Source organism: Heptranchias perlo, chromosome 29, assembly GCF_035084215.1.
Source record: "Heptranchias perlo isolate sHepPer1 chromosome 29, sHepPer1.hap1, whole genome shotgun sequence".
NCBI lineage: Eukaryota > Metazoa > Chordata > Chondrichthyes > Hexanchiformes > Hexanchidae > Heptranchias > Heptranchias perlo.
Genome location: NC_090353.1, coordinates 38246339 through 38271070, shown reverse-complemented (window position 1 = coordinate 38271070; position 24732 = coordinate 38246339). Strand labels below are relative to the sequence as shown.

Here is a 24732-nt window from a genome sequence, read left to right as displayed (position 1 = left end):
TCTGGCAGCTCGTTCCAGACACTCACCACCCTTTGAGTGAAAAAATTGCCCCTCTGGACCCGTTTGTATCTCTCCCCTCTCACCTTAAATCTATGTCCCCTCGTTATAGACTCCCCTACCTTTGGGAAAAGATTTTGACTATCTACCTTATCTATGCCCCTCATTATTTTATAGACTTCTATAAGATCACCCCTAAACCTCCTACTTTCCAGGGAAAAAAGTCCCAGTCTATCTAACCTCTCCCTATAAGTCAAACCATCAAGTCCCGGTAGCATCCTAGTAAATCTTTTCTGCACTCTTTCTAGTTTAATAATATCCTTTCTATAATAGGGTGACCAGAACTGTACACAGTATTCCAAGTGTGGCCTTACTAATGTCTTGTACAACTTCAACAAGACATCCCAACTCCTGTATTCAATGTTCTGACCAATGAAACCAAGCATGCCGAATGCCTTCTTCACCACCCTATCCACCTGTGACTCCACTTTCAAGGAGCTATGAACCTGTACTCCTAGATCTCTTTGTTCTATAACTCTCCCCAACGCCCTACCATTAACGGAGTAGGTCCTGGCCCGATTCGATCTACCAAAATGCATCACCTCACATTTATCTAAATTAAACTCCATCTGCCATTCATCGGCCCACCGGCCCAATTTATCAAGATCCCGTTGCAATCCTAGATAACCTTCTTCACTGTCCACAATGCCACCAATCTTAGTGTCATCTGCAAACTTACTAACCATGCCTCCTAAATTCTCATCCAAATCATTAATATAAATAACAAATAACAGCGGACCCAGCACCGATCCCTGAGGCACACCGCTGGTCACAGGCCTCCAGTCTGAAAAACAACCCTCTACAACCACCCTCTGTCTTCTGTTGTCAAGCCAATTTTGTATCCAATTGGCTACCTCACCTTGGATCCCGTGAGATTTAACCTTATGTAACAACCTACCATGCGGTACCTTGTCAAAGGCTTTGCTAAAGTCCATGTAGACCACGTCTACTGCACAGCCCTCATCTATCTTCTTGGTTACCCCTTCAAAAAACTCAATCAAATTCGTGAGACATGATTTTCCTCTCACAAAACCATGCTGACTGTTCCTAATCAGTCCCTGCCTCTCCAAATGCCTGTAGATTCTATCTCTCAGAATACCCTCTAACAACTTACCCACTACAGATGTCAGGCTCACCGGTCTGTAGTTCCCAGGCTTTTCCCTGCCGCCCTTCTTAAACAAAGGCACAACATTTGCTACCCTCCAATCTTCAGGCATCTCACCTGTAGCTGTCGATGATTCAAATATCTCTGCTAGGGGACCCGCAATTTCCTCCCTAACCTCCCATAACGTCCTGGGATACATTTCATCAGGTCCCGGAGATTTATCTACCTTGATGCGCGTTAAGACTTCCAGCACCTCCCTCTCTGTAATATGTACACTCCTCAAGACATCACTATTTATTTCCCCAAGTTCCCTAACATCCATGCCTTTCTCAACCGTAAATACCGATGTGAAATATTCATTTAGGATCTCACCCATCTCTTGTGGTTCCGCACATAGATGACCTTGTTGATCCTTAAGAGGCCCTACTCTCTCCCTAGTTACTCTTTTGCCCTTTATGTATTTGTAGAAGCTCGTTGGATTCTCCTTTGCCTTATCTGCCAAAGCAATCTCATGTCCCCTTTTTGCCCTCCTGATTTCTCTCTTAACTCTACGCCGGCAATCTCTATACTCTTCAAGGGATCCACTTGATCCCAGCTGTCCATACATGTCATATGCCTCCTTCTTCTTTTTGACTAGGGCCTCAATCTCCCGAGTCATCCAAGGTTCCCTACTTCTACCAGCCTTGCCCTTCACTTTATAAGGAATGTGCTTACCCTGAACCCTGGTTAACACACTTTTGAAAGCCTCCCACTTACCAGACGTCCCTTTGCCTGCCAACAGACTCTCCCAATCAACTTCTGAAAGTTCCTGTCTAATACCATCAAAATTGACCTTTCCCCAATTTAGAATTTTAACTTTTGGGCCAGACCTATCATTCTCCATAGCTTTCTTAAAACTAATGGAATTATGATCACTGGTCCCAAAGTGATCCCTCACTAACACTTCTGAGGGATAAATATTAGCCCAGGACACAGGGGAGAACTCCCCTGCCTCTCTTCGAAATTGTGCCATGGGATCATTTACGTCCACCTGAGAGGGCAGACTGGGCCTCGGTTTACTGTCTCATCCGAAAGACGGCACCTCTGACAATGCAGCACTCCCTCAGTACTGCACTGGGAGTTGCCAGCCTGGATTACGTGCTCAAGTCTCTAGAATGGAACTTGAACCCAGGACCTTCTGACTCAGAGGCGAGAGTGCTGCCCACTGAGCCCTGGCTGCCACCGTGGTAATGTTACCAGCCCTGACCCTGTATAGCCATTGCAAAATGAGTGCTAGTATGTGATATATTTTAAAAGCTTACTATGGCTATAGGATGGGAAGCATCCTAGGTTGCTGAGGGAAGAAAGGGTGGAATTTGCAGAGGCTCTGGCCACAATCTTCCAATCCTCCTTAGATATGGGGACGGGTGCCAGGGGACTGGAGGATTTCAAATGTTATATCCCTGTTCAAAACCTGGCAATTACAGGCCAGTCAGCCTAACGTCGGTGGTGGGAAAACTTTTAGAGACATTAATTCAAGACAAAATAAAAACGCACTTGGAAAAATATTGGTTAATAAATGAAAGTCAGCACGGATTTGTTAAATACAAACCGTGTTTGACTAACTTGAATGAGTTCCTTGAGGAAGTAACGGAGAGGTTTGATGAGGGGAGCGCGGTTGATGTTGTGCATATGGACCTTCAAAAGACATCTGATAAAGTGCCACATAATAGACTTGTTATCAAAATTAAAGCCAATGGGATTAAAGGGGCAGTGGCAGTGTGGGTACAAAATTGGCTAAAGGACAGAAAGTACAGAGTAGTGGTGAACGGTTGTTTTTCAGACTGGAGGGAAGTATACAGAGGTGTTCCCCAGGGGTCAGTATTAGGACCACTGCTCTTTTTGATATATATTAATGACCTGGGCTTGGGAATAGAGGGTATAATTTCAAAGTTTGCAGATGATACGAAACTCGTAAATATAAACAGTGTGAAGGATAGGAACAGACTTCAGGAGGACATGTGGCAGATGAAATTTAAATCAGAGAAGTGTGAAGTGATTCATTTTGGTAGGAAGAATGAGGAGAGGCAAAATAAACTAAATGGGACATAAGAACATAAGAAATAGGAGCAGGCTCGAGGGGCCATAAGCCATATGGCCCCTTGAGCCTGCTCTACTATTCAATAAGATCATGGCTGATCTTCGACCTTAACTTTCTCGCCCGATCCCCATATCCCTTGATTCCCCTGGAGTCCAAAAATCTATCGATCTCAGCCTTGAATATACTCAACGACTCAGCATCCACAGCCCTCTGGGGTAGAGAATTCCAAAGATTCACAATCCTCTGAGTGAAGAAATTCCTCCTCATCTCTGTCCTAAATGTCCAATCTTTTATCCTGAGACTATGCCCCCTAGTTCTAGACTCTCCAGCCGGGGGAAACAACCTCTCAGCATCTACCCTGTCAAGCCCCCTCAGAATCTTACATGTTTCAATGAAATCACCTCTTATTCTTCTAAACTCTGGAGAGTATCGGCCCATTCTACTCAATCTCTCCTCATAGAACAACCCTCTCATCCCAGGAATTAATCTAGTGAACCTTCACTGCACCGCCTCTAAGGCAAGTATATCCTTCCATACATAAGGAGACCAAAACTGTACCCAGTACTCCAGATGAGTTCTCACCAAAGCCCTGTACAATTGTAGTAAGACTTCCTTACTCTTGTACTCCAACCCCCTTGCAATAAAGGCCAACATACCATTTACCTTCCTAATTGCTTGCTGTACCCGCATGTTAACTTTCTGTGTTTTGTGTACAAGGACACCCAAGTCTCTCCAGAACACCAATATTTAATAGTTTCTCACCATTTAAAAAAATTCTGTTTTTCTATTCTTCCTACCAAAGTGAATAACCTCACATTTCCCCACATTACACTCCATCTGCCACCTTCTTGCCCACTCACTTAACCTGTCGATATCCCTTTGCAGACTCTTTGTGTCTACCTCACAGCTTACTTTCCCACCTAGCTTTGTACCATCAGCAAACGTGGCTACATTACACTCGGTCCCTTCATCTAAGTCATTAATATAGATTGTAAATAGCTCAGGCCAAGCACTGATCCTTGAGGTACCCCACTAGTTACAGCCTGCCAACCTGAAAATGGCCCATTTATCCCTACTCTCTGTTTTCTGTCCATTAACCAATCCTCTATCCATGCTAATATATTACCCCCAGCCCCATGAGCCCTTGTGTAACAACATGTGCACCTTATCGAATGCCTTTTGAAAATCAAAATATACGACATCCACCGGTTCCCCTTTATCTACCCTGCTAGTTAAATCCTCAAAAAACTCTAATAGATTTGTTAAACACGATTTCCCTTTCATAAAACCATGTTGACTCTGCCTAATCACTTTATGATTTTCTAAGTGCCCTGTTGCTATGTCCCTAACAATGGATTCCGGTATTTTCCCGATGACTGAGGTCAGGCTAACTGGCCTGTAGTTCCCTGTTTTCTCTCTCCCTCCTTTCTTGAATAGCGGGGTTACATTTGCTGTCTTCCAATCCACGGGGACCATTCTAGAATCTAGGGAATTTTGGAAGATGACAACCAATGCTTCCACTATCTCTGCAGCCACCTCTTTTAGAACCCAAGAATGTAGGCTGTCAGGTCCAGGGATTTTGTTGGCTTTTAGTCCCATTAATTTTTCCAGTAGTTTTTCTTTATTAATGTTAATTACTTTAAGTTCCTCACTCTCATTAGCCCCTTGGTCCCCCACTATTTCTGGTATGTTTTTTGTGTCTTCTACTGTGACGACAGATACAAAATATTTGTTTAACGTCTCTGCCATTTCCTTATTCCCCATTATAATTTCTTCTGTCTCAGCCTCTAAGGAACCCATATTTACTTTCGCTAATCTCTTCCTTTTTATATACTTGTAGAAGCTTTTACAATCTGTTTTTATATTTCTTGCTAGTTTACTCTCATTCTATTTTCTCCCACTTTATCAATTTTTTGATAATCTTTTGTTGGTTTCTAAAGCTCTCCCAATCCTCAGGCTTATTACTCTTTTTGGCAACATTATAAGCCTCTTTTTTTAATTTAATACTATAGAATCATAGAATCATAGAATCATAGAAGTTACAACATGGAAACAGGCCCTTCGGCCCAACATGTCCATGTCGCCCAGTTTATACCACTAAGCTAGTCCCAATTGCCTGCACTTGGCCCATATCCCTCGATACCCATCTTACCCATGTAAGATGGGTATCCTTAACTTCTTTAGTTAGCCATGGATGGATCACTTTTTCCATGGAGTTTTTATTTCTCAATGGAATGTATATTAGTTGAGAATTATGAAATATTTCTTTAAATGTTCGCCATTGCTTATGTATCGTCGTATCTTTTAAACTAATTCCCCATCAACCTTAGCCAACTTGTCCCTTATACCTATGTAATTGGCTTTATTTAAGACTCTAGTTTCGGACTTAAGCACATCACTCTCAAACTCAATGTGAAATTCTATCATATTATGATCACCCAGAGGATCCTTTACTATTGTGTCCAATTCCGGGCACTACATTTTAGGAAGGATATCAAGGCCTAGAGAGGGTGCAGAGGAGATTTGCTAGAATGGGACCAAGGATGAGGGACTTCAGTTACGTGGAGAGACTGGAGAATCTGGGGTTGTTCTCCTTAGACCAGAGAAGGTTAAGGAGAGGTTTGTTAGAGGTGTTCAAAATCATGAACGGTTTTGATAGAGTAGATAGGGAGAAACTGTTTCCAGTGGCAAAAGGGTCAGTAACCAGAGGACACAGATTTAAGGTAAATGGCAAAAGAACTAGAAGCAACTTGAGGAAAAAAAATTTTAGGCAGCGAGTTGTTATGATCTAGAATGCAGTGAAAGGATGGTGGAAGCAGATTCAATAATAACTTTGAAATAGAAAAATTTGCAGGGCAACGGGGAAAGAGCAGGGGAGTGGGACTAATTGGACAGCTCTTTCGAAGAGCTGGCACGGGCGTGACAGGCCGAATGGCCTCCTTCTGTGCTGTATCATTCTCTGATTCTATCTGGTACACCTATACTTACAAGATCCTCCACTGTTTACATCACTGGCTGACAGCTAACACAGACACCATATTCCTGGAAATTTCACACGGTGCAATTGGCTTGGAGCACAAGGTTGTTCTCAGGATAAATAGAAACGAAATCATAGAACATTCAGCCCATCTGACCTGTGCCAGCTCTTTGAAAGAGCTATCCAATTAGTTCTACCCACCCCTACATTTTCCCCATAGCCCTGCAAACTTTTCCTTTTCCAGTATATTCCAAGGGTGTAAATAGGGACGAGGAGCCGTGATCTGGAAATACAGATACATAAATCTATAAAAGTAGAAACACATGTTGAAAAGGCCATAAATAGTGCAAACAAAATACTGGGGTTTATTTCTGGAGGAACAGAATACAAATGCAGGGAGATAATGTTAAATTTATATAGAACTTTGGTTAGACCACACTTGGAGTATTGTGTGCAGTTCTGATCTCCTTACTACAAAAAGGATATTCAAACACTGCAAAAAGTGCAGAAAAGCCTTACAAGGATGTTACCAGAATTGAGAAGTTATAACTATTAGGAAAGATTGAACAGGCTGGGGCTCTTTTCTTTGGAAAATATAAGACTGAGAGGAGACTTGATAGAGGTCTTTAAAATGATGAAGTGGTTGGATAGGACGGCTCCCAGGCTGGGAAGGGGTGAGCAAGCAGGTTAGCCCTGAGTGTCGAAGGAGAGCTCTCCCAGACCTGGTCAGCAGTCAGGCCGAGAGCCTATTCCACCAATAAACTGCAGATACTGAGGACTCCAGAGTCCCTTCAGGTCACAGCCCTTCCCTCACCTTGAGCTGGATGCCGGGATTGGCCACCGCTCGGAATGGATTCGCCTGCCAGTACGTTTGTTCTGTCTGTTTCCACATCACTACGTAGAAGCTGGAGCTGTCCTGATAGCCAAAGATAAACCCGGCGTAGTCATCGTCAGTCACCGTGTTCACATGAAACGTTCCTTCAAAATCCACACCATTAAAGGCCGTGTAACCTGAGGAATAAGGAGCCGGAGGCTCAGAATAATGATTCAACAATGTGGTGGGGGGGTGGAGGAGGAAGGTTCCGGGGGAAGGTTGGGGGGGGGGGGGGAAGAGTCGGGGGAAATCAGGGGGAGGGTCGGGAGGAGGGTCAGGGGAAGGTTGGGCCCTGCATCATCTGTGATGCTTGACACTGCAAATGTTGAGCTGTAACGTGGAAGAGGAACAATGTCTGAGGGAGAGGCTGTTAAACCCTCGGAGCTTCAAGGACTCCTGGCAGTAGGTCCCTCCCAAACCCTTCATCAGGGGTTGCTGGATCGGGGAGGGGGGGGAAACAAGATTGTTAAATTGGATCAAATTTTCACCAAGGTTCTGTATAAAACTCAAATAAAAGACCACATTACAGCAATTCGAAATATTGAAGCCATTTTCTCCTTACTTTACATGCAGCCGGCATTCGGTATTTGCGCCTGCGTTAATTCCGATACCAAGATGGCTTCTGGCGCACATCACGCTGGAAACGTGCGTGTGCAGCCAAGACGGCATCTTGGATGTTCAGGAGGCAGCGTAGCGCCAAAACAACGGGTGTTACACAGCCCAATTTAGGGCCCTGAGTTTGTTTATGAGGGCCCCTCACAGCTAGGAAGCTATTAGTCTGGGCTGGCTCAGAATTCAGGTGTCAGAGGTTAAAGGTCAGTGTCTGACCCACTGTAAGACCCTGTTCTGTATTGTTGTTGTGGTATTGATTCAATGTATGAGCAATCTCTCCTTTGTTTAAAAATATTAAAAGATAGAGTGACACATCTTACCCACAGCGATGCCTGGGTCACTGTTCATTGTCTGTACAATCTCCATCCCCTGTAACATCACATTAACCATGAGTGATACAACTCTTAAATACACCTTTCAAGTAACTCACAAACCATTTAAAATCAATTTGCTGCACATCTGGAATGCTTGTGTTGCACAGTCACAGCTGCACAGGTCTTAAAGGGGTAATGATATGATGGAAGAGACTTGGTAAAGATCTGAAGGGCATGTTGATATTTCAGTCTCATCATGTTGTGGCGAGCTCCTGCCTCAGAACGAATCACTGCATCAGTCAGGTGTAAACAGTCATTGTAAACTGCAAATTCTATCATAAACAATCTTTTAAATCAACAATATCAATCTAGATCTGTCAGATAGACTTCGCTGAGTGGGATATCACTGGGGTGTCAGGGTTTAAGATCACAGATGAACTGAAGTTGGTGGGATTGAGTTTAGCCGTGTTTATTTCAGCGATGGGTGAGGTAGTTATTGTATGTGAGGCAGTTTGGAACATTTCTCGGAGACGTGATCAGGCATTTTATATAAATACAAGTCTGTCTTCCTCTCCATTGAAGCCTCTCATCCCCACGAGTGAAGGAATCTGTCTGTCAATAAACCCCAGCCTGATCTCAGTGAGAGGGATATACTTAGACTGTCACGTACTTGGTTGAGGACAATCCAGTTTGGGTCAATCTGTGCATCTCCCTCAGGGTCCAGTACCACCGTCTGATAGGCTCGGAAATCAGTGAGCGTAATCTGGGCATTCTCAGGGCAAACATCAATCACATCAATCACCTTATCGGCATCAAAGTCTCCTTCACAGACGTCTCCCGTCCCATCATCTGTCACAGATAGTTCACACAAGAAGCTACACTCAGTGACATGGCATTAACTCATCTCTTAGTCATTCCTGACCAGGGCCTTGAAATGACCCATCGTATCTGTGCCAGCTCTGTGCTAAAGTAATCCCAAACTAATCCCACTGCCCCACTCTCTCCCCATGGCACTGTATCAATCCCAAACTAATCCCACTGCCCCGCTCTCTCCCCATGGCACTGTATCAATCCCAAACTAATCCCACTGCCCCGCTCTCTCCCCATGGCACTGTATCAATCCCAAACTAATCCCACTGCCCCACTCTCTCCCCATGGCACTGTATCAATCCCAAACTAATCCCACTGCCCCGCTCTCTCCCCATGGCACTGTATCAATCCCAAACTAATCCCACTGCCCCACTCTCTCCTCATGGCACTGTATCAATCCCCAAACTAATCCCACTGCCCCGCTCTCTCCCCATTGCCCGGCATCAATCCCAAACTAATCCCACTGCCCCACAGCCCTGTATCAATCCCAAACTAATCCCGCTGCCCCACTCTCACCCATAGCCCGGCATCAATCCCAAACTAATCCCACTGCCCCACTCTCTCCCCATAGCCCTGTATCAATCCCAAACTAATCCCACTGCCCCATTCTCTCCCCATAGCCCTGATCTGAACTTCAAACATCACATCCTATCATCATGAAGATTCCCTATTTCTACCTCTCCCCTACCTCACTCTCACTGCTCCTCAACCTCTCATCCATAGCTTTTGTCACCTCCACACATGACTCCTCACTACAATCCACCCACAACCCACATCCTGTGCAATCTAAGACCTGTCCTCCTATCACTCAACACATCAAACTCAAAATCCTTATCGTCAGCCCCAACTGCCCGTGACCTCCTTCAGGTCCACGGGTCACTGTCAGCACCCCTACTCTTCTGACCTCTTACCATCGAGCACCTCTCTGCCCCACTCAACCCTCTTTCTCTCTCTGCCCCACTCACCCTCTCTCTCTCTCTGCCCCATTCCCCCTCTCTCTCTCTCTGCCCCACACAACCCTCTTTCTCTCTCTGCCCCACTCGCCCTCTCTCTCTTTCTGCCCCACTCCCACTCTCTCTCTTTCTGCCCCACTCCCCCTCTCTCTCTCTCTGCCCCACTCCCTCTCTCTCTCTGCCCCACTCCCCCTCTCTCTCTCTCTCTGCCCCACTCCCCCTCTCTGCCCCACTCCCCCTCTCTGCCCCACTCCCCCTCTCTCTCTCTCACTGCCCCACTCCCCCTCTCTCTCTGCCCCACTCCCCCTCTCTCTCTCTCTGCCCCACTCCCCCTCTCTCTCTCTGCCCCACTCCCCCTCTCTCTCTCTCTGCCCCACTCCCCCTCTCTCTCTCAGCCCCACTCCCCCTCTCTCTCTCTGCCCCTCTCCCCCTCTCTCTCTCCCTCTGCCCCACTCCCCCTCTCTCTCTCTCTCTGCCCCACTCCCACTCTCTCTCTCTCTGTGCCCCACTCCCCCTCTCTCTGACTCACTCCCCCTCTCTCTCTCTCTCTGCCCCACTCCCCCTCTCTCTCTGCCCCACTCCCCCTCTCTCTCTCTCTGCCCCACTCCCCCTCTCTCTCTCTCTGCCCCACTCCCCCTCTCTCTCTCTGCCCCACTCCCCCTCTCTCTCTCTCTCTGCCCCACTCCCCCTCTCTCTCTCTCTGCCCCACTGCCTCTCTCTCTCTCTCTCTCTGCCCCACTCCCTCTCTCCCTCTCTCTCTGCCCCACTCCCCCTCTCTCTCTGCTCCACTCCCCCTCTCTCTCTGCCCCACTCCCCCTCTCTCTCTGCCCCACTCCCCCTCTCTCTCTGCCCCACTCCCCCTCTCTCTCTCTCTGCCCCACTCCCCCTTTCTCTCTCTGCCCCACTCCCTCTCTCTCTCTCTCTCTCTGCCCCACTCCCCCTCTCTCTCTCTCTGCCCCACTCCCCCTCTCTCTCTCTGCCCCACTCCCTCTGCCCCACTCCCCCTCTCTCTCTCTCTGCCCCACTCCCCCTTTCTCTCTCTGCCCCACTCCCTCTCTCTCTCTCTCTCTCTGCCCCACTCCCCCTCTCTCTCTCTCTGCCCCACTCCCCCTCTCTCTCTCTGCCCCACTCCCTCTGCCCCACTCCCCCTCTCTCTCTCTGCCCCACTCCCCCTCTCTCTCTCTGCCCCACTCCCTCTCTCTCTCTCTGCCCCACTCCCCCTCTCTCTCTCTCTGCCCCACTCCCCCTCTCTCTCTCTGCCCCACTCCCTCTGCCCCACTCCCCCTCTCTCTCTCTGCCCCACTCCCCCTCTCTCTCTCTGCCCCACTCCCCCTCTCTCTCTCTGCCCCACTCCCCCTCTCTCTCTCTGCCCCACTCCCTCTGCCCCACTCCCTCTCTCTCTCTCTGCCCCACTCCCCCTCTCTCTCTCTGCCCCACTCCCCCTCCCTCTCTCTGCCCCACTCCCCCTCCCTCTCTCTGCCCCACTCCCTCTCTCTCTCTCTGCCCCACTCCCTCTCTCTCTCTCTGCCCCACTCCCCCTCTCCCTCTCTGCCCCACTCCCCCTCTCTCTGCCCCACTCCCCCTCTCTCTGCCCCACTCCCCCTCTCTCTGCCCCACTCCCCCTCTCTCTGCCCCACTCCCCCTCTCTCTGCCCCACTCCCCCTCTCTCTGCCCCACTCCCCCTCTCTCTGCCCCACTCCCCCTCTCTCTGCCCCACTTCCCCTCTCTCTGCCCCACTCCCCCTCTCTCTGCCCCACTCCCCCTCTCTCTGCCCCACTCCCCCTCTCTCTGCCCCACTTCCCCTCTCTCTGCCCCACTCCCCCTCTCTCTGCCCCACTCCCCCTCTCTCTGCCCCACTCCCCCTCTCTCTGCCCCACTCCCCCTCTCTGTCCCACTCCCCCTCTCTCTCTGCCCCACTCCCTCTCTCTCTCTCTGCCCCACTCCCTCTCTCTCTGTCTCTGCCCCACTCCCTCTCTCTCTCTCTGCCCCACTCCCACTCCCTCTCTTGCCCCACTCCCTCTCTCTGCCCCACTCCCTCTCTCTGCCCCACTCCCTCTCTCTGCCCCACTCCCTCTCTCTGCCCCACTCCCCCTCTCTGCCCCACTCCCCCTCTCTCTCTCTGCCCTTCTCCCTCTCTCTCTCTCTCTCTCTACCCCAATCCCTCTCTCACAAGAACATAAGAAATAGGAGCAGGAGTAGGCCATACGGCACGCCGAGCCTGCTCCGCCTTCAATCAGATCATGGCTGATCTTTGGTCTCAACTCCACCTCCTTCCTGATTCCCATATCGCTTGATTCCCCTCGAGTCCAAAAATCTATCTATCTCAGCCTTGAATATACTCAGCAACTGAGCATCCACAGCCCTCTGGGGTAGAGAATTCCAAAGATTCACAACCCTCTGAGTGAAGAAATTCCTCCTCATCTCAGTCTTAAATGGTCGATCCTCTATCCTGAGACTATGCCCCCTAGTTCTAGACTCTCCAGCCAGGGGAAACAGCCTCTCAGCATCTCCCCTGTCAAGCTCCCTCAGAATCATATATGTTTCAATGAGATCACCTCTCATTCTTCTAAACTCCGGAGAGTATAGGCCCATTCTACTCAATCTCTCCTCATAGGACAACCCTCTCAACCCAGGAATTAATCTAGTGAACCTTTGTTGCACCGCTTCTAAGGCAAGTATATCCTTCCTTAGATGAGGAGACCAAAACTGTACCCAGTACTCCAGGTGTGGTCTCGCCAAAGCCCTATACAATTGCAGCAAGACTTCCTTTCTCTTGTACTCCAACCCCCTTGTAATAAAGGCCAACATATCATTTGCCTTCCTAATTGCTTGCTGTACCTGCATGTTAACTTTCTGTGTTTCTTGTGCGAGGACACCCAGATCCCTTTGAACACCAACATTTAATAATTTCTCACCATTAAAAAAATATTCTGATTTTCTATTCTTCCTACCAAAGTGAATAACTTCACATTTCCCCACATTATACTCCATCTGCCACCTTCTTGCTCACTCACTTAACCTGTCTATATCCCTTTGCAGGTTCTTTGTGTCCTCCTCACAGTTTACTTTCCCACCTAGCTTTGTATCGTCAGCAAACTTGGATACATTACACTCGGTCCCTTCATCTAAGTTATTAATATAGATTGTAAATAGCTGAGGTCCAAGCACTGATCCTTGCAGCACCCCACTGGTTACAGCCTGCCAACCTGAAAATGGCCCATTTATCCCTATTCTCTGTTTTCTGTCTGTTAACTGATCCTCTATCCATGCTAATATATTATCTGCAACCCCATGAGCCCTTATTTTGCGTAGCAACTTTTTATGTTGCAACTTTTTATCTCTCTCTGCCCCACTCCCCCTCTTTCTCTGCCCCATTTCCTTCTCTCTCTCCGCCCAATTGTCCCCTCTCTCTCCGCCCCATTCCCCCCCCCTCTCTCTCCCCCCCCCCATTCCCCCCTTTCTCTCCGCCCCATTCCCCCCCTCTCTCTCCGCCCCCATTCCCTCCCTCTCTCTCTGCCCCATTCCCCCCCTCTCTCTCCGCCCCATTCCCCCCCTCTCTCTAGTCTCCGAGTTGCCACTCACCGTTAATATCCTCTTGCGTAGGGTTAGCAACAAGCCGGCAATTGTCCGGCCCCGGGGATAGAATGTCGGGAATTCCATCATTATCATCATCGTCATCACACTCATCGCCCAGTCCGTCCCCATCTGTGTCTAACTGGGCGCTGTTAATGACCATCGGGCAATTATCCAAGGTGTCCTGGTGACCATCACCATCACTGAGAGCAGAGAGGGAGAGAAATAACATCACAATACTCCACCCCACCCACTAACAACCACACATTCCTACACACACATCCTTACACTAATTTACACACACCCACACTTTCACATTCACACACACACACACACACACACACTTTTTTTTATTCGTTCATGGGATGTGGGCGTCGCTGGCGAGGCCGGCATTTATTGCCCATCCCTAATTGCCCTTGAGAAGGTGGTGGTGAGCCGCCTTCTTGAACCACTGCAGTCCGTGTGGTGAAGGTTCTCCCACAGTGCTGTTAGGAAGGGAGTTCCAGGATTTTGACCCAGTGACGATGAAGGAACGGCGATATATTTCCAAGTCGGGATGGTGTGTGACTTGGAGGGGAACGTGCAGGTGGTGTTGTTCCCATGTACCTGCTGCTCTTGTCCTTCTAGGTGGTAGAGGTCGCGGGTTTGGGAGGTGCTGTCGAAGAAGCCTTGGCGAGTTGCTGCAGTGCATCCTGTGGATGGTGCACACTGCAGCCACTGTGCGCTGGTGGTGAAGGGAGTGAATGTTTAGGGTGGTGGATGGGGTGCCAATCAAGCGGGCTGCTTTGTCCTGGATGGTGTCGAGCTTCCTGAGTGTTGTTGGAGCTGCACTCATCCAGGTAAGTGACACTTACACAACAACAACTTGCATTTATATAGCGCCTTTAATGTAGTAAAACACCCGAAGGCGCTTCACAGGAGCGATTATGAAACAAAATTTGACACGAGCCACATAAGGAGATATTAGGACAGGTGACCAAAAGCTTGGTCAAAGAGATAGCGTCTTAAAGGAGGAGAGAGAGGTGGAGAGATTTTGGGAGGGAATTCCAGAGCTTAGGGCCTAGGAAGCTGAAGGCACGGCCGCCAAAGGTGGGGTGATTAAAATTGGGGATGCGCAGGAGGCCAGAATTGGAGGAGCGCAGAGATCTCGGATGGTTGTAGGGCTGGAGCAAGTACACACCCACTCATACACACCCAAACACAGCTACACACACACCCACTCACAGCTACACACACACCCACTCACTCACACACCCATTCACACATGTACACACATAAACTCACACACACGCTCACACCCACTCACACTCATACGTACACACACTCCTACTCACACACACACGCACCCACACACATACCGGCACACTCACACACTTACTCACACATCCGCACACACACACGCACCCACTCACACATACACACTCACACACACCCACCTACATCCACTCACATACACAGAAACACCCAGACACACTCACACGCCCACCCACACCTACTCACACATCCACACATACCTACACACACACAACCTACACAAACACAACTTACACACCCACTCACACACACCGACACATTCTCACATACACACACACCCACTCACACATACATACACCCACCCACTCATGCATTTACACACCCATTCACCCACAAACACCCTCACCTCCTCTTCCTGCTGCGCTGGCCATTGGAAGCGACTCGAAGGTTCAAGAGTGGGATTATTGTAATCGAACTGTGAATGGCTTGTGGCTCGGTGCCCCTCTGCTTCACTTCAATTGCTCCTGTATTAGTTACTTGTCATGTGTACTGCTGGTAAACTGCCCTCTCCCCCCAGTCAGTTTAAACGTGATGCCTGCGACCCCTCCCTGGAATTGCCCCCCTCACCTGTCCATGTTGGTATCACAGGAATCACCCACAAGATCATCGTCACCATCTAACTGGAAAAATCAGAATCAAAATCAGCATCAAATCAGGACCATTAAATCTCACAAGTCTCAGCTAGGTGTGAACAGTATCCGAGAGACAGCCGGACCCCCAGACCCGGGGATCCCCAGAGACAGCAGGACCCCCAGACCCAGGGATCCCCAGAGAGAGCGGGATCCCCAGACCCAGGGATCCCCAGAGAGAGCGGGATCCCCAAACCCAGGGATCCCCAGAGAGAGCGGGATCCCCAGACCCAGGGATCCCCAGAGAGAGCGGGATCCCCAGACCCAGGGATCCCCAGAGAGAGCGGGATCCCCAGACCCGCGGGACCCCAACATTCCCAGCACCCGAAGTATGAGCCATGGGCCAAGCCGTGATGGCCAGGGTCTGTGAAGGAGAGGGGCTGTCCGAGGAGGAGAGAGGGGGTGTCCCGGGCGGAGAGAGATGGGTCTCGGGCACCTATCATTTACCTGGTCTGGATTGCTGATGTTTGGGCAGCTGTCACAGGCATCTCCAACCCCATCGTTGTCCTGATCCAGCTGATCCTGGTTTGAAATTCTCTCACAGTTATCCAAACTGTTCCTGATTCCTGGAAAAAGTAGAGAATGATTGAATTAAATTAGGAACAAGGAATGATCATCAGTTCCTGACCTCCAGCCCTCCCAATCTCTCCATGTTTACAGATCCCGGTCCATCTCCCACCTCAGTCTGGCTGCAAGCCATTTTCTTCCCTCGGCTCCTGTGTCAGTCCCGAGACCAGAGGCACTGCGGCCGACTGTGGTCCTAACACCCCCGAAATCAACTATCACCACAAACCAGCAATGGTTGGCAGGATTTAAGAGAATTATTGGTCTTAAGATTTTGTGCCTCCTTTCTCTTGCTATGAGGCGGCTCCATTAAGTGAGGACGCTCCCCCTGACCTGCTCCCTATCATTGCCTGCAACATTCCTGAGAGTTATTAACAGTGGTGCTGATTAACTACAGGTAATTAATTGCGAAAGATGCTCACTCCCCCGATGGCCGTTAAGTACAGACTCCACCTTCCATTTCTCATGCCCTTACCATCTCCATCCATGTCATGGTCACACGAATCTCCTTTCCCATCGCCGTCAATGTCCTTCTGATTGTTATTAATGGTCAGTCTGCAGTTATCACACAAATCTCCAAAATTATCCTTGTCACTATTTCTTTGGTCGACATTTGGTACCAGAATGCAGTTATCCTGTGAAAATGAGATTAGCTGGGGTAATGTCACCAAGGTTACTTCGACAGCACCTCCCAAATCCACTTCCTCCACCTAGCGGGACAAGGGCAGCAGGTGCATGGGAACACCACCACCTCCAAGTCACACATCATCCCAACTTGGACACATATCGGCCGTTCCTTCATCGTCGCTGGGTCAGAATCCTGGAACTCCCGACTGGGAGCACCATCACCACAAGGACTGCAGCGGTTCAAGAAGGCGGCCCACCACCACCTTCTCAAGGGGCAACTAGAGATGGCCAATAAATGCCGGCCATGCCAACGACGACCACATCAAAAAAACAAATATTTTAAAAGTGCCTGGTATCAAAAGGGTACTGATCACAGAGACCGGGTTTGAGCCTCCCTCAGCTGTTTTTTTCATTATTTTGACCAAAGTACTTTGTACTTATTTTTTAAAAAAACAGAAATAAGTTGCATTTGTCCAGCGTCATTCACACCCTCAGGACGTCCCAAAGAGCTTTACAGCCAATGAAGGGCTGTTGAAGTGCAGTCACTGTTGTGATGTAGGAAACGCGGCAGCCAATTTGCGCACAGCAAGATCCCACAAACAGCAATGTGATAATGACCAAATCAACTGTTTTAGTGATGTTGGTTGAGGGATAAATATTGGCACAGGGCATCGGTGAGAACTCCCCTGGTCATCTCTAGTGGCCGTGGGATCTTTTACGTCCACTTGAGAGGGCAGATCATCGTCTCATCCGAAAGACGGCGCCTCCGACAGCTCTTCCTCAGTACTGACCCTCCGACAGTGCAGCGCTCCCTCACGACTGACCCTCCGACAGTGCAGCGCTCCCTCAGGACTGACCCTCCGACAGTGCGGCGCTCCCTCAGGACTGACCCTCCGACAGTGCGGCGCTCCCTCAGGACTGACCCTCCGACAGTGCGGCGTTCCCTCAGGACTGACCCTCCGACAGTGCGGCGTTCCCTCAGTACTGACCCTCCGACAGTGCAGCGCTCCCTCAGTACTGACCCTCCGACAGTGCAGCGCTCCCTCAGTACTGACCCTCCGACAGTGCAGCACTCCCTCAGTACTGACCCTCCGACAGTGCAGCTCTCGCTCAGTACTGACCCTCCGACAGTGCAGCTTTCCCTCAGTACTGACCCTCCGACAGTGCAGCACTCCCTCAGTACTGACCCTCTGACAGTGCGGCGCTCCCTCAGAACTGACCCTCCGACAGTGCAGCGCTCCCTCAGTACTGAACCTTCGACAGTGCAGCGCTCCCTCAGTACTGAACCTTCGACAGTGCAGCGCTCCCTCAGTACTGACCCTCCGACAGTGCAGTGCTCCCTCAGTACTGAACCTCCGACAGTGCAGCACTCCCTCAGTACTGACCCTCCGACAGTGCAGCGCTCCCTCAGTACCGCCCCTCCGATAGTGCAGCGCTCCCTCAGTACTGCCCCTCCGACAGTGCAGCGCTCCCTCACGACTGACCCTCCGACAGTGCAGCGCTCCCTCAGGACTGACCCTCCGACAGTGCGGCGCTCCCTCAGGACTGACCCTCCGACAGTGCGGCGCTCCCTCAGGACTGACCCTCCGACAGTGCGGCGTTCCCTCAGGACTGACCCTCCGACAGTGCAGCGCTCCCTCGGTACTGAACCTCCGACAGTGCAGCACTCCCTCAGTACTGACCCTCCGACAGTGCAGCGCTCCCTCAGTACCGCCCCTCCAACAGTGCAGTGCTCCCTCAGTACTGCCCCTCCGACAGTGCAGCGCTCCCTCAGTACTGCCCCTCCGACAGTGCAGCGCTCCCTCAGTACTGCACCAGAGTATTAGCCTAGATTTTGTGCTCAAGTCTCTGGAGTGGGACTTGAACCCACAACCTCATGACTCAGAGGGCATGGTGCTACCACTGAGCCACGACTGACACTATGGGCACTTTTTTCACTGATATTTTATTTAATCAAACACTAACCTCCAGGTTAGGGACCCCGTCTCCATCTGCATCATCATCACATGCATCTCCAACCCCATCTCTGTCCGCATCCTCCTGCCCAGAGTTTGGCACAGTCACACAGTTATCCTAGGGCAGGAGCACAGCACATCAATCAACCAACAGTCACTTACTTTACTTTGCATCAACTTCCTCTCTCTTTCTCTTAGTCAGTCTCTCTCTCCTTCCTCAGTCTATCTCTCCATCTTTCATACCTACTCCGTTAATGGTAGGGCGTTGGGGAGAGTTATAGAACAAAGAGATCTAGGAGTACAGGTTCATAGCTCCTTGAAAGTGGAGTCACAGGTGGATAGGGTGGTGAAGAAGGCATTCAGCTTGCTTGGTTTCATTGGTCAGAACATTGAATACAGGAGTTGGGATGTCTTGTTGAAGTTGTACAAGACATTAGTTAGGCCACACTTGGAGTACTGTGTACAGTTCTGGTCACCCTATTATAGAAAGGATATTATTAAACTAGAAAGAGTGCAGAAAAGATTTACTAGGATGCTGCTGGGACTTGATGGTTTGACTTATAGGGAGAGGTTCGATAGACTGGGACTTTTTTCCCTGGAGAGCAGGAGGTTGAGGGGTGATCTTATAGAAGTCTATAAAATAATGAGGGGCATAGATAAGGTAGATAGTCAAAATCTTTTCCCAAAGGTAGGGGAGTCTATAACGAGGGGACATAGATTTAAGGTGAGAGGGGAGAGATACAAAAGGGTCCAGAGGGGCAATTTTTTCACTCAAAGGGTGGTGAGTGTCTGGAACGAGCTGCCAGAGGCAGTAGTAGAGGCGGGTACAATTTTGTCTTTTAAAAAGCATTTGGACAGTTACATGGGTAAGATGGGTATCGAGGGATATGGGCCAAGTGCAGGCAATTGGGACTAGCTTAGTGGTATAAACTGGGCGACATGGACATGTTGGGCCGAAGGGCCTGTTTCCATGTTGTAACTTCTATGACTTCTCTCCCTTTCCCTTTTATTACATTCCATCCGTACCTTGTGGCAGTTTCTTTCAGGACATCCGAGTGTCACATCTGGGAACCCGTCGATATCTGTGTCTCGTCCACATCTGTAGCCGTTTCCAGCCCAGCCGACACTACACTGTCGGAGATCACACCCGCAATTAGAAAAATAAAGACCTTGTTAATTAATACCATGATTAGATGTTAAACATAAAGAGCGCGTTAAATGATAGTGTGACGAGAGGGTTGTTGGTATTGATGGTGCAATGGATTATTGGACAGATGCCCTTAAACCACCAAACCTCAGAAAGTATTTGCAGCAGACCTGGATTTCTATCACCATCTCTCAACGTTTAGACTTGATAAACAACAAGTCAAATAACACCCTCAGCCTCTCTCAAATTCCTCTCAAGCATTATCTCACCAATTGAGCACGTATGTCTCCTGTTTTTATTTCCAGCGTGTTGTTTGTTCATCACTGGTTTGTCAAACTTGTGAATGTATATCTGTGTAACATATACTTGTGGCTCACACGCCTAAATATAGATTTATTTGTGTGTCTGATGCAGTCCCGAGAATGGCCTCTTTCCCACTTTCCCCCCGTCCCTCTCTGCCCCCACTGTTCCTCTCTCCTCACTGTCTCTGTCTCCCCACTGTCCCCCTCTCCCCCCACTGTTCCTCTATCCCCCCTGTCCTGCTCTCCCCCCACTGTCCCCCTCTCCTCCTATTGTCCCTCTCTCCACCCGTTTCTCTCTCCTCCCCCCCCACCCCGGTCCCTCTCTCCTCACTGCCCCTCTCTCCCTCCTCTCCCTCTCACCCCCCCTCCCTCTCTACCCGGTCAACAACAACTGCCATTTATATAGCACCTTTAACGTAGTAAAAAATTTCAAGATGCTTCACAGGAGCGATTATCAAACAAAATTCAACACCGAGCCACATAAGGAGACATTCGGACAAGTGACCAAAAGCTTAGTCAAAAAGGTAGGTTTTAAGGAGCGTCTTAAAGGAAGAGAGCGAGGCAGAAAGGCGGAGAGGTAGAGAGGTTTAGGGAGGGAATTCCAGAGCTTAGGGCCTAGGCAGCTGAAGGCACGGCCGCCAATGGTGGAGTGATTAAAGTTGGGGGATGCGCAAGAGGCCAGAATTGGAGGAGCGCAGAGATCTCAAAGGGTTGTAGGGCTGGAGAAGGTTACAGAGATAGGGAGGGGGCGAGGCCATGGAGGAATTTGAAAACAAGGATAAAAATTTTAATTTTGAGGTGTTGCCAGACTGGGAGCCAATGTAGGTCAGCGAGCACAGGGGTGATGGGAGAACGGGACTTGGTGTGACTTGGTAGCAGAGTTTTGGATAAGCTCAAGTTTATGCAGGGTGGAAGGTGGGAGGTCGGCCAGGAGAGCATTAGAACAGTTGAGTTTAGAGGTAACAAAGGCGTGGATGACGGTCCCATTTCCGCCCCCCCCCCCCCACCGGTCCCACTCGCCCCCCCCGTCCCACTCTCTTTCCCCCCACCGGTCCCACTCGCCCCCCCCCATCCCACTCTCTTTCCCCCCCCCGTCCCACTCTCTTTCCCCCCCACCCCGTCCCACTCTCTTTCCCCCCCCCCCGTCCCACTCTCTCTGGATTTTTCCTTACAGCACAAGTAATCTGGGCATCTCGTCCCACGGTGCACTGTGCGTTCCCATGACACGGGTTTGGGGCTCCGTTTGCACAGCTCCTCTCCATCCGGCACCCAAGGGTCTGGTCTCTGACATACCCGGGCTTGCAGGAGCCACATTGAAATGAGCCCTGCAGAAATAGAAGGGAGTGTGTCGTCAACACCTGGAATATGAATAAGAGGATTGATACTTGTTCATGGGTTTAGGTTGGTGAAGGTGTCGGAGGTCGAGGTTTCTGTCCCCGTGGGGTCGGAGGCCGAGGTTTCTGTCCCTGTGGGGTCGGAGGTCGAGGTTTCTGTCCCCGTGGGGTCGGAGGCCGAGGTTTCTGTCCCTGTGGGGTCGGAGGTCGAGGTTTCTGTCCCCGTGGGGTCGGAGGCCGAGGTTTCTGTCCCTGTGGGGTCGGAGGCCGAGGTTTCTGTCCCCGTGGGGTCGGAGGCCGAGGTTTCTGTCCCCGTGGGGTCGGAGGTCGAGGTTTCACACTTTCTCTATTGGCTTCAAACCACCAAATCGAAGTTTGGATCTTCGGTGACCGACTCCTTGCTGTTCCCATCACCCATCCCCGCAACTCCAGCCTTCCATTACTAAATCTTTTACATTTTCTATCTATCTCTGACACACTTTGCACAGTGCATTATTTTCCCCTCGGCACCGTTCTCCTCTCCTGCAGTTCCTCAGTGCCGTACCCAAGGAGAAGCTCTGCCCAAGTGACCATTCATCAGGCCTGAGCTGGGACTGTGGGCGCTGGCACGATATTCAACCATGGGGACATCGCAGCCAGGTATGACCCCGTCCTCACTCGACACCCATTCCTGCACTCAGCTCAGGGAGCGCTGACCGCCAGGAGCGGGACCCTGGCCGATTCACCCCCTCCCTAACTCAGGGGCACTGAGGCCAATTCTCTCACACTGAGCCCCGTCACGCCCTCTCACACTCAGCACTGGCTCTCCCCTGTCAATAATTCCCAAGTTGTTCTGAGCCGCTCCAGAGAGCTCGGGTGTGAAAGTTCGAGACGTTTCTTACTGGCGTGTTGGTGCAGACGGAGTTTGGATCACAACCTCCGTTATATCCGTTCGCACACTCGTCGATGTCATTGCAAATCTGAAAAATAAAGAGAGTGAATGAGACCCGTCACAGGTTAAAGATATCACACCCCGACACCCCCTCACCCCTCACACACACCCCGACACCCCCTCACACACACCCCGACACCCCCTCACCCCTCACACACACCCCGACACCCCCTCACACACACCCCGACACCCCCTCACCCCTCACACACACCCCGACACCCCCTCACCCCTCACACACACCCCGACACCCCCTCACCCCTCACACACACCCCGACACCCCCTCACACACACCCCGACACCCCCTCACACACACCCCGACACCCCCTCACCCCTCACACACACCCCGACACCCCCTCACCCCTCACACACACCCCGACACCCCCTCACCCCTCACACACACCCCGACACCCCCTCACACACACCCCGACACCCCCTCACCCCTCACACACACCCCGACACCCCCTCACCCCTCACACACACCCCGACACCCCCTCACACACACCCCGACACCCCCTCACCCCTCACACACACCCCGACACCCCCTCACACACCCCCTCACCCCTCAACACCCCCTCACACACACCCCGACACCCCCTCACCCCTCACACACCCCGACACCCCCTCACACACACCCCGACACCCCCTCACACACCCCCTCACCCCTCAACACCCCCTCACACACACCCCGACACCCCCTCACCCCTCACACACACCCCGACACCCCCTCACACACACCCCGACACCCCCTCACCCCTCACACACACCCCGACACCCCCTCACACACACCCCGACACCCCCTCACCCCTCACACACACCCCGACACCCCCTCACACACACCCCGACACCCCCTCACCCCTCACACACACCCCGACACCCCCTCACCCCTCACACACACCCCGACACCCCCTCACCCCTCACACACACCCCGACACCCCCTCACACACCCCCTCACCCCTCACACACGCCCCGACACCCCCTCACACACACCCCGACACCCCCTCACCCCTCACACACACGCCCCGACACCCCCTCACCCCTCACACACGCCCCGACACCCCCTCACACACGCCCCGACACCCCCTCACACACGCCCCGACACCCCCTCACACACACCCCGACACCCCCTCACACACACCCCGACACCCCCTCACACACGCCCCGACACCCCCTCACACACGCCCCGACACCCCCTCACACACGCCCCGACACCCCCTCACACACAGTCCGATGGGGTGGTGGGCAGGGTCGAGGAGTTATAGATACAGAGGGCACAGCAGGTATTGATCTGCCCAGTTCTGGTGTTGGCTCCTCACCTGCCTGTGTGTTCTGGCAAACATCTCTCCTACTCCCTGGATCCTTGGGCCACTGTAGCCGATCGGGCAAGGCTCACATTGAAAACCAGGAGACGTGTTAACACATCGGACCCTCGGGAAGCAGGGATGTGTCTGGCACTGGAGAAAGAAATGAAGGGTTGGCTCATCAGCCTGGTGCCCACTGCTAGTGGGCGTTTACACTGAGATCCAGCACAACAATTCTGATCAGGTCTGTACATCCTTCAGCTCATTCCCTTCAACCCTCGCTCGGGCAGTTTACTTTGGAATTATTTCCGTCTGGGGCTTGAGGAAGATCAACACGATCTGTCCAGCAATTAACAACAGCGTTCAGCCAATTAGATCCTACTTTTATCCTTGCCCGTGCTCTGATGATTGGTTAATATATTAACCAATCTGGCATAAATTTTGGAATAATTTCAATCAGGAGATCCGGCTCCGTGTCAAATATCTCCCCTTCCGAGCCCGCCCTTCCGAGCCCGCCCTGGTGTAACTGCTCTGCTTTACTCACCTCATCCACATCGATACAGCGTGTTCCATTTCCCGTGAAGCCACTCGGACAGGCCCCACAGTGGAATCCATCAGCTGTCTCAGTGCACAGAACCCCGGGGAAGCATGGATTAGGAACACACCTTTCAAAGGGATAAACGGTGATTGGCAGCTGCTTCCTTTCACTTTGGATACCTAAAAGTGGGAATAAGGAATGAAGCCTATCAACAAGGCCTGAAACATCAACCGCAACAAGGCCTATACCCCAGAAACACAGACAGGGGCATCACCATAGAACCCACAGCAGTCAGCCACAGGGTTCAGACACTGGGAGAGGGTCCAGGCCTGGGGCCCAGACATTGGGAGAGGGTTCAGGCCCTGGGCCCAGGCACTGGGAGAGGGCTCAGGCCCTGGGCCCAGGCACCGGGAGAGGGCTCAGGCCCTGGGCCCAGGCACCGGGAGAGGGCTCAGGCCCTGGGCCCAGGCACCGGGAGAGGGTTCAGGCCCTGGGCCCAGGCACCGGGAGAGGGTTCAGGCCCTGGGCCCAGGCACTGGGAGAGGGTTCAGGCCCTGGGCCCAGGCACTGGGAGAGGGCTCAGGCCCTGGGCCCAGGCACTGGGTGAGGGTTCAGGCCCTAGGCCCAGGCACTGGGAGAGGGTTCAGGCCCTGGGCCCAGGCACTGGGAGAGGGCTCA

General features: G+C 51.2%; 1 protein-coding gene across 5 annotated transcripts in view; it reads right to left on the bottom strand.

The window, feature by feature from the left end:
* The window catches only part of LOC137299659 (thrombospondin-4-like), an 82964-nt gene that overhangs the window by 4506 nt on the left and 53726 nt on the right, over positions 1–24732 (bottom strand). For all 5 annotated transcript variants that reach the window (XM_067968585.1, XM_067968586.1, XM_067968587.1 and 2 more), the window contains 13 exons: positions 24061–24233; positions 23532–23669; positions 22169–22246; positions 21126–21278; positions 19531–19635; positions 18515–18622; positions 16398–16557; positions 15806–15924; positions 15297–15349; positions 13425–13618; positions 8690–8868; positions 8026–8074; positions 7034–7230 (listed from right to left, as the gene is read on the bottom strand). In XM_067968585.1, coding sequence (XP_067824686.1) covers positions 7034–7230; positions 8026–8074; positions 8690–8868; positions 13425–13618; positions 15297–15349; positions 15806–15924; positions 16398–16557; positions 18515–18622; positions 19531–19635; positions 21126–21278; positions 22169–22246; positions 23532–23669; positions 24061–24233 — 1706 coding nt within the window. The remainder of the gene's footprint in view (positions 1–7033; positions 7231–8025; positions 8075–8689; positions 8869–13424; positions 13619–15296; positions 15350–15805; positions 15925–16397; positions 16558–18514; positions 18623–19530; positions 19636–21125; positions 21279–22168; positions 22247–23531; positions 23670–24060; positions 24234–24732) is intronic.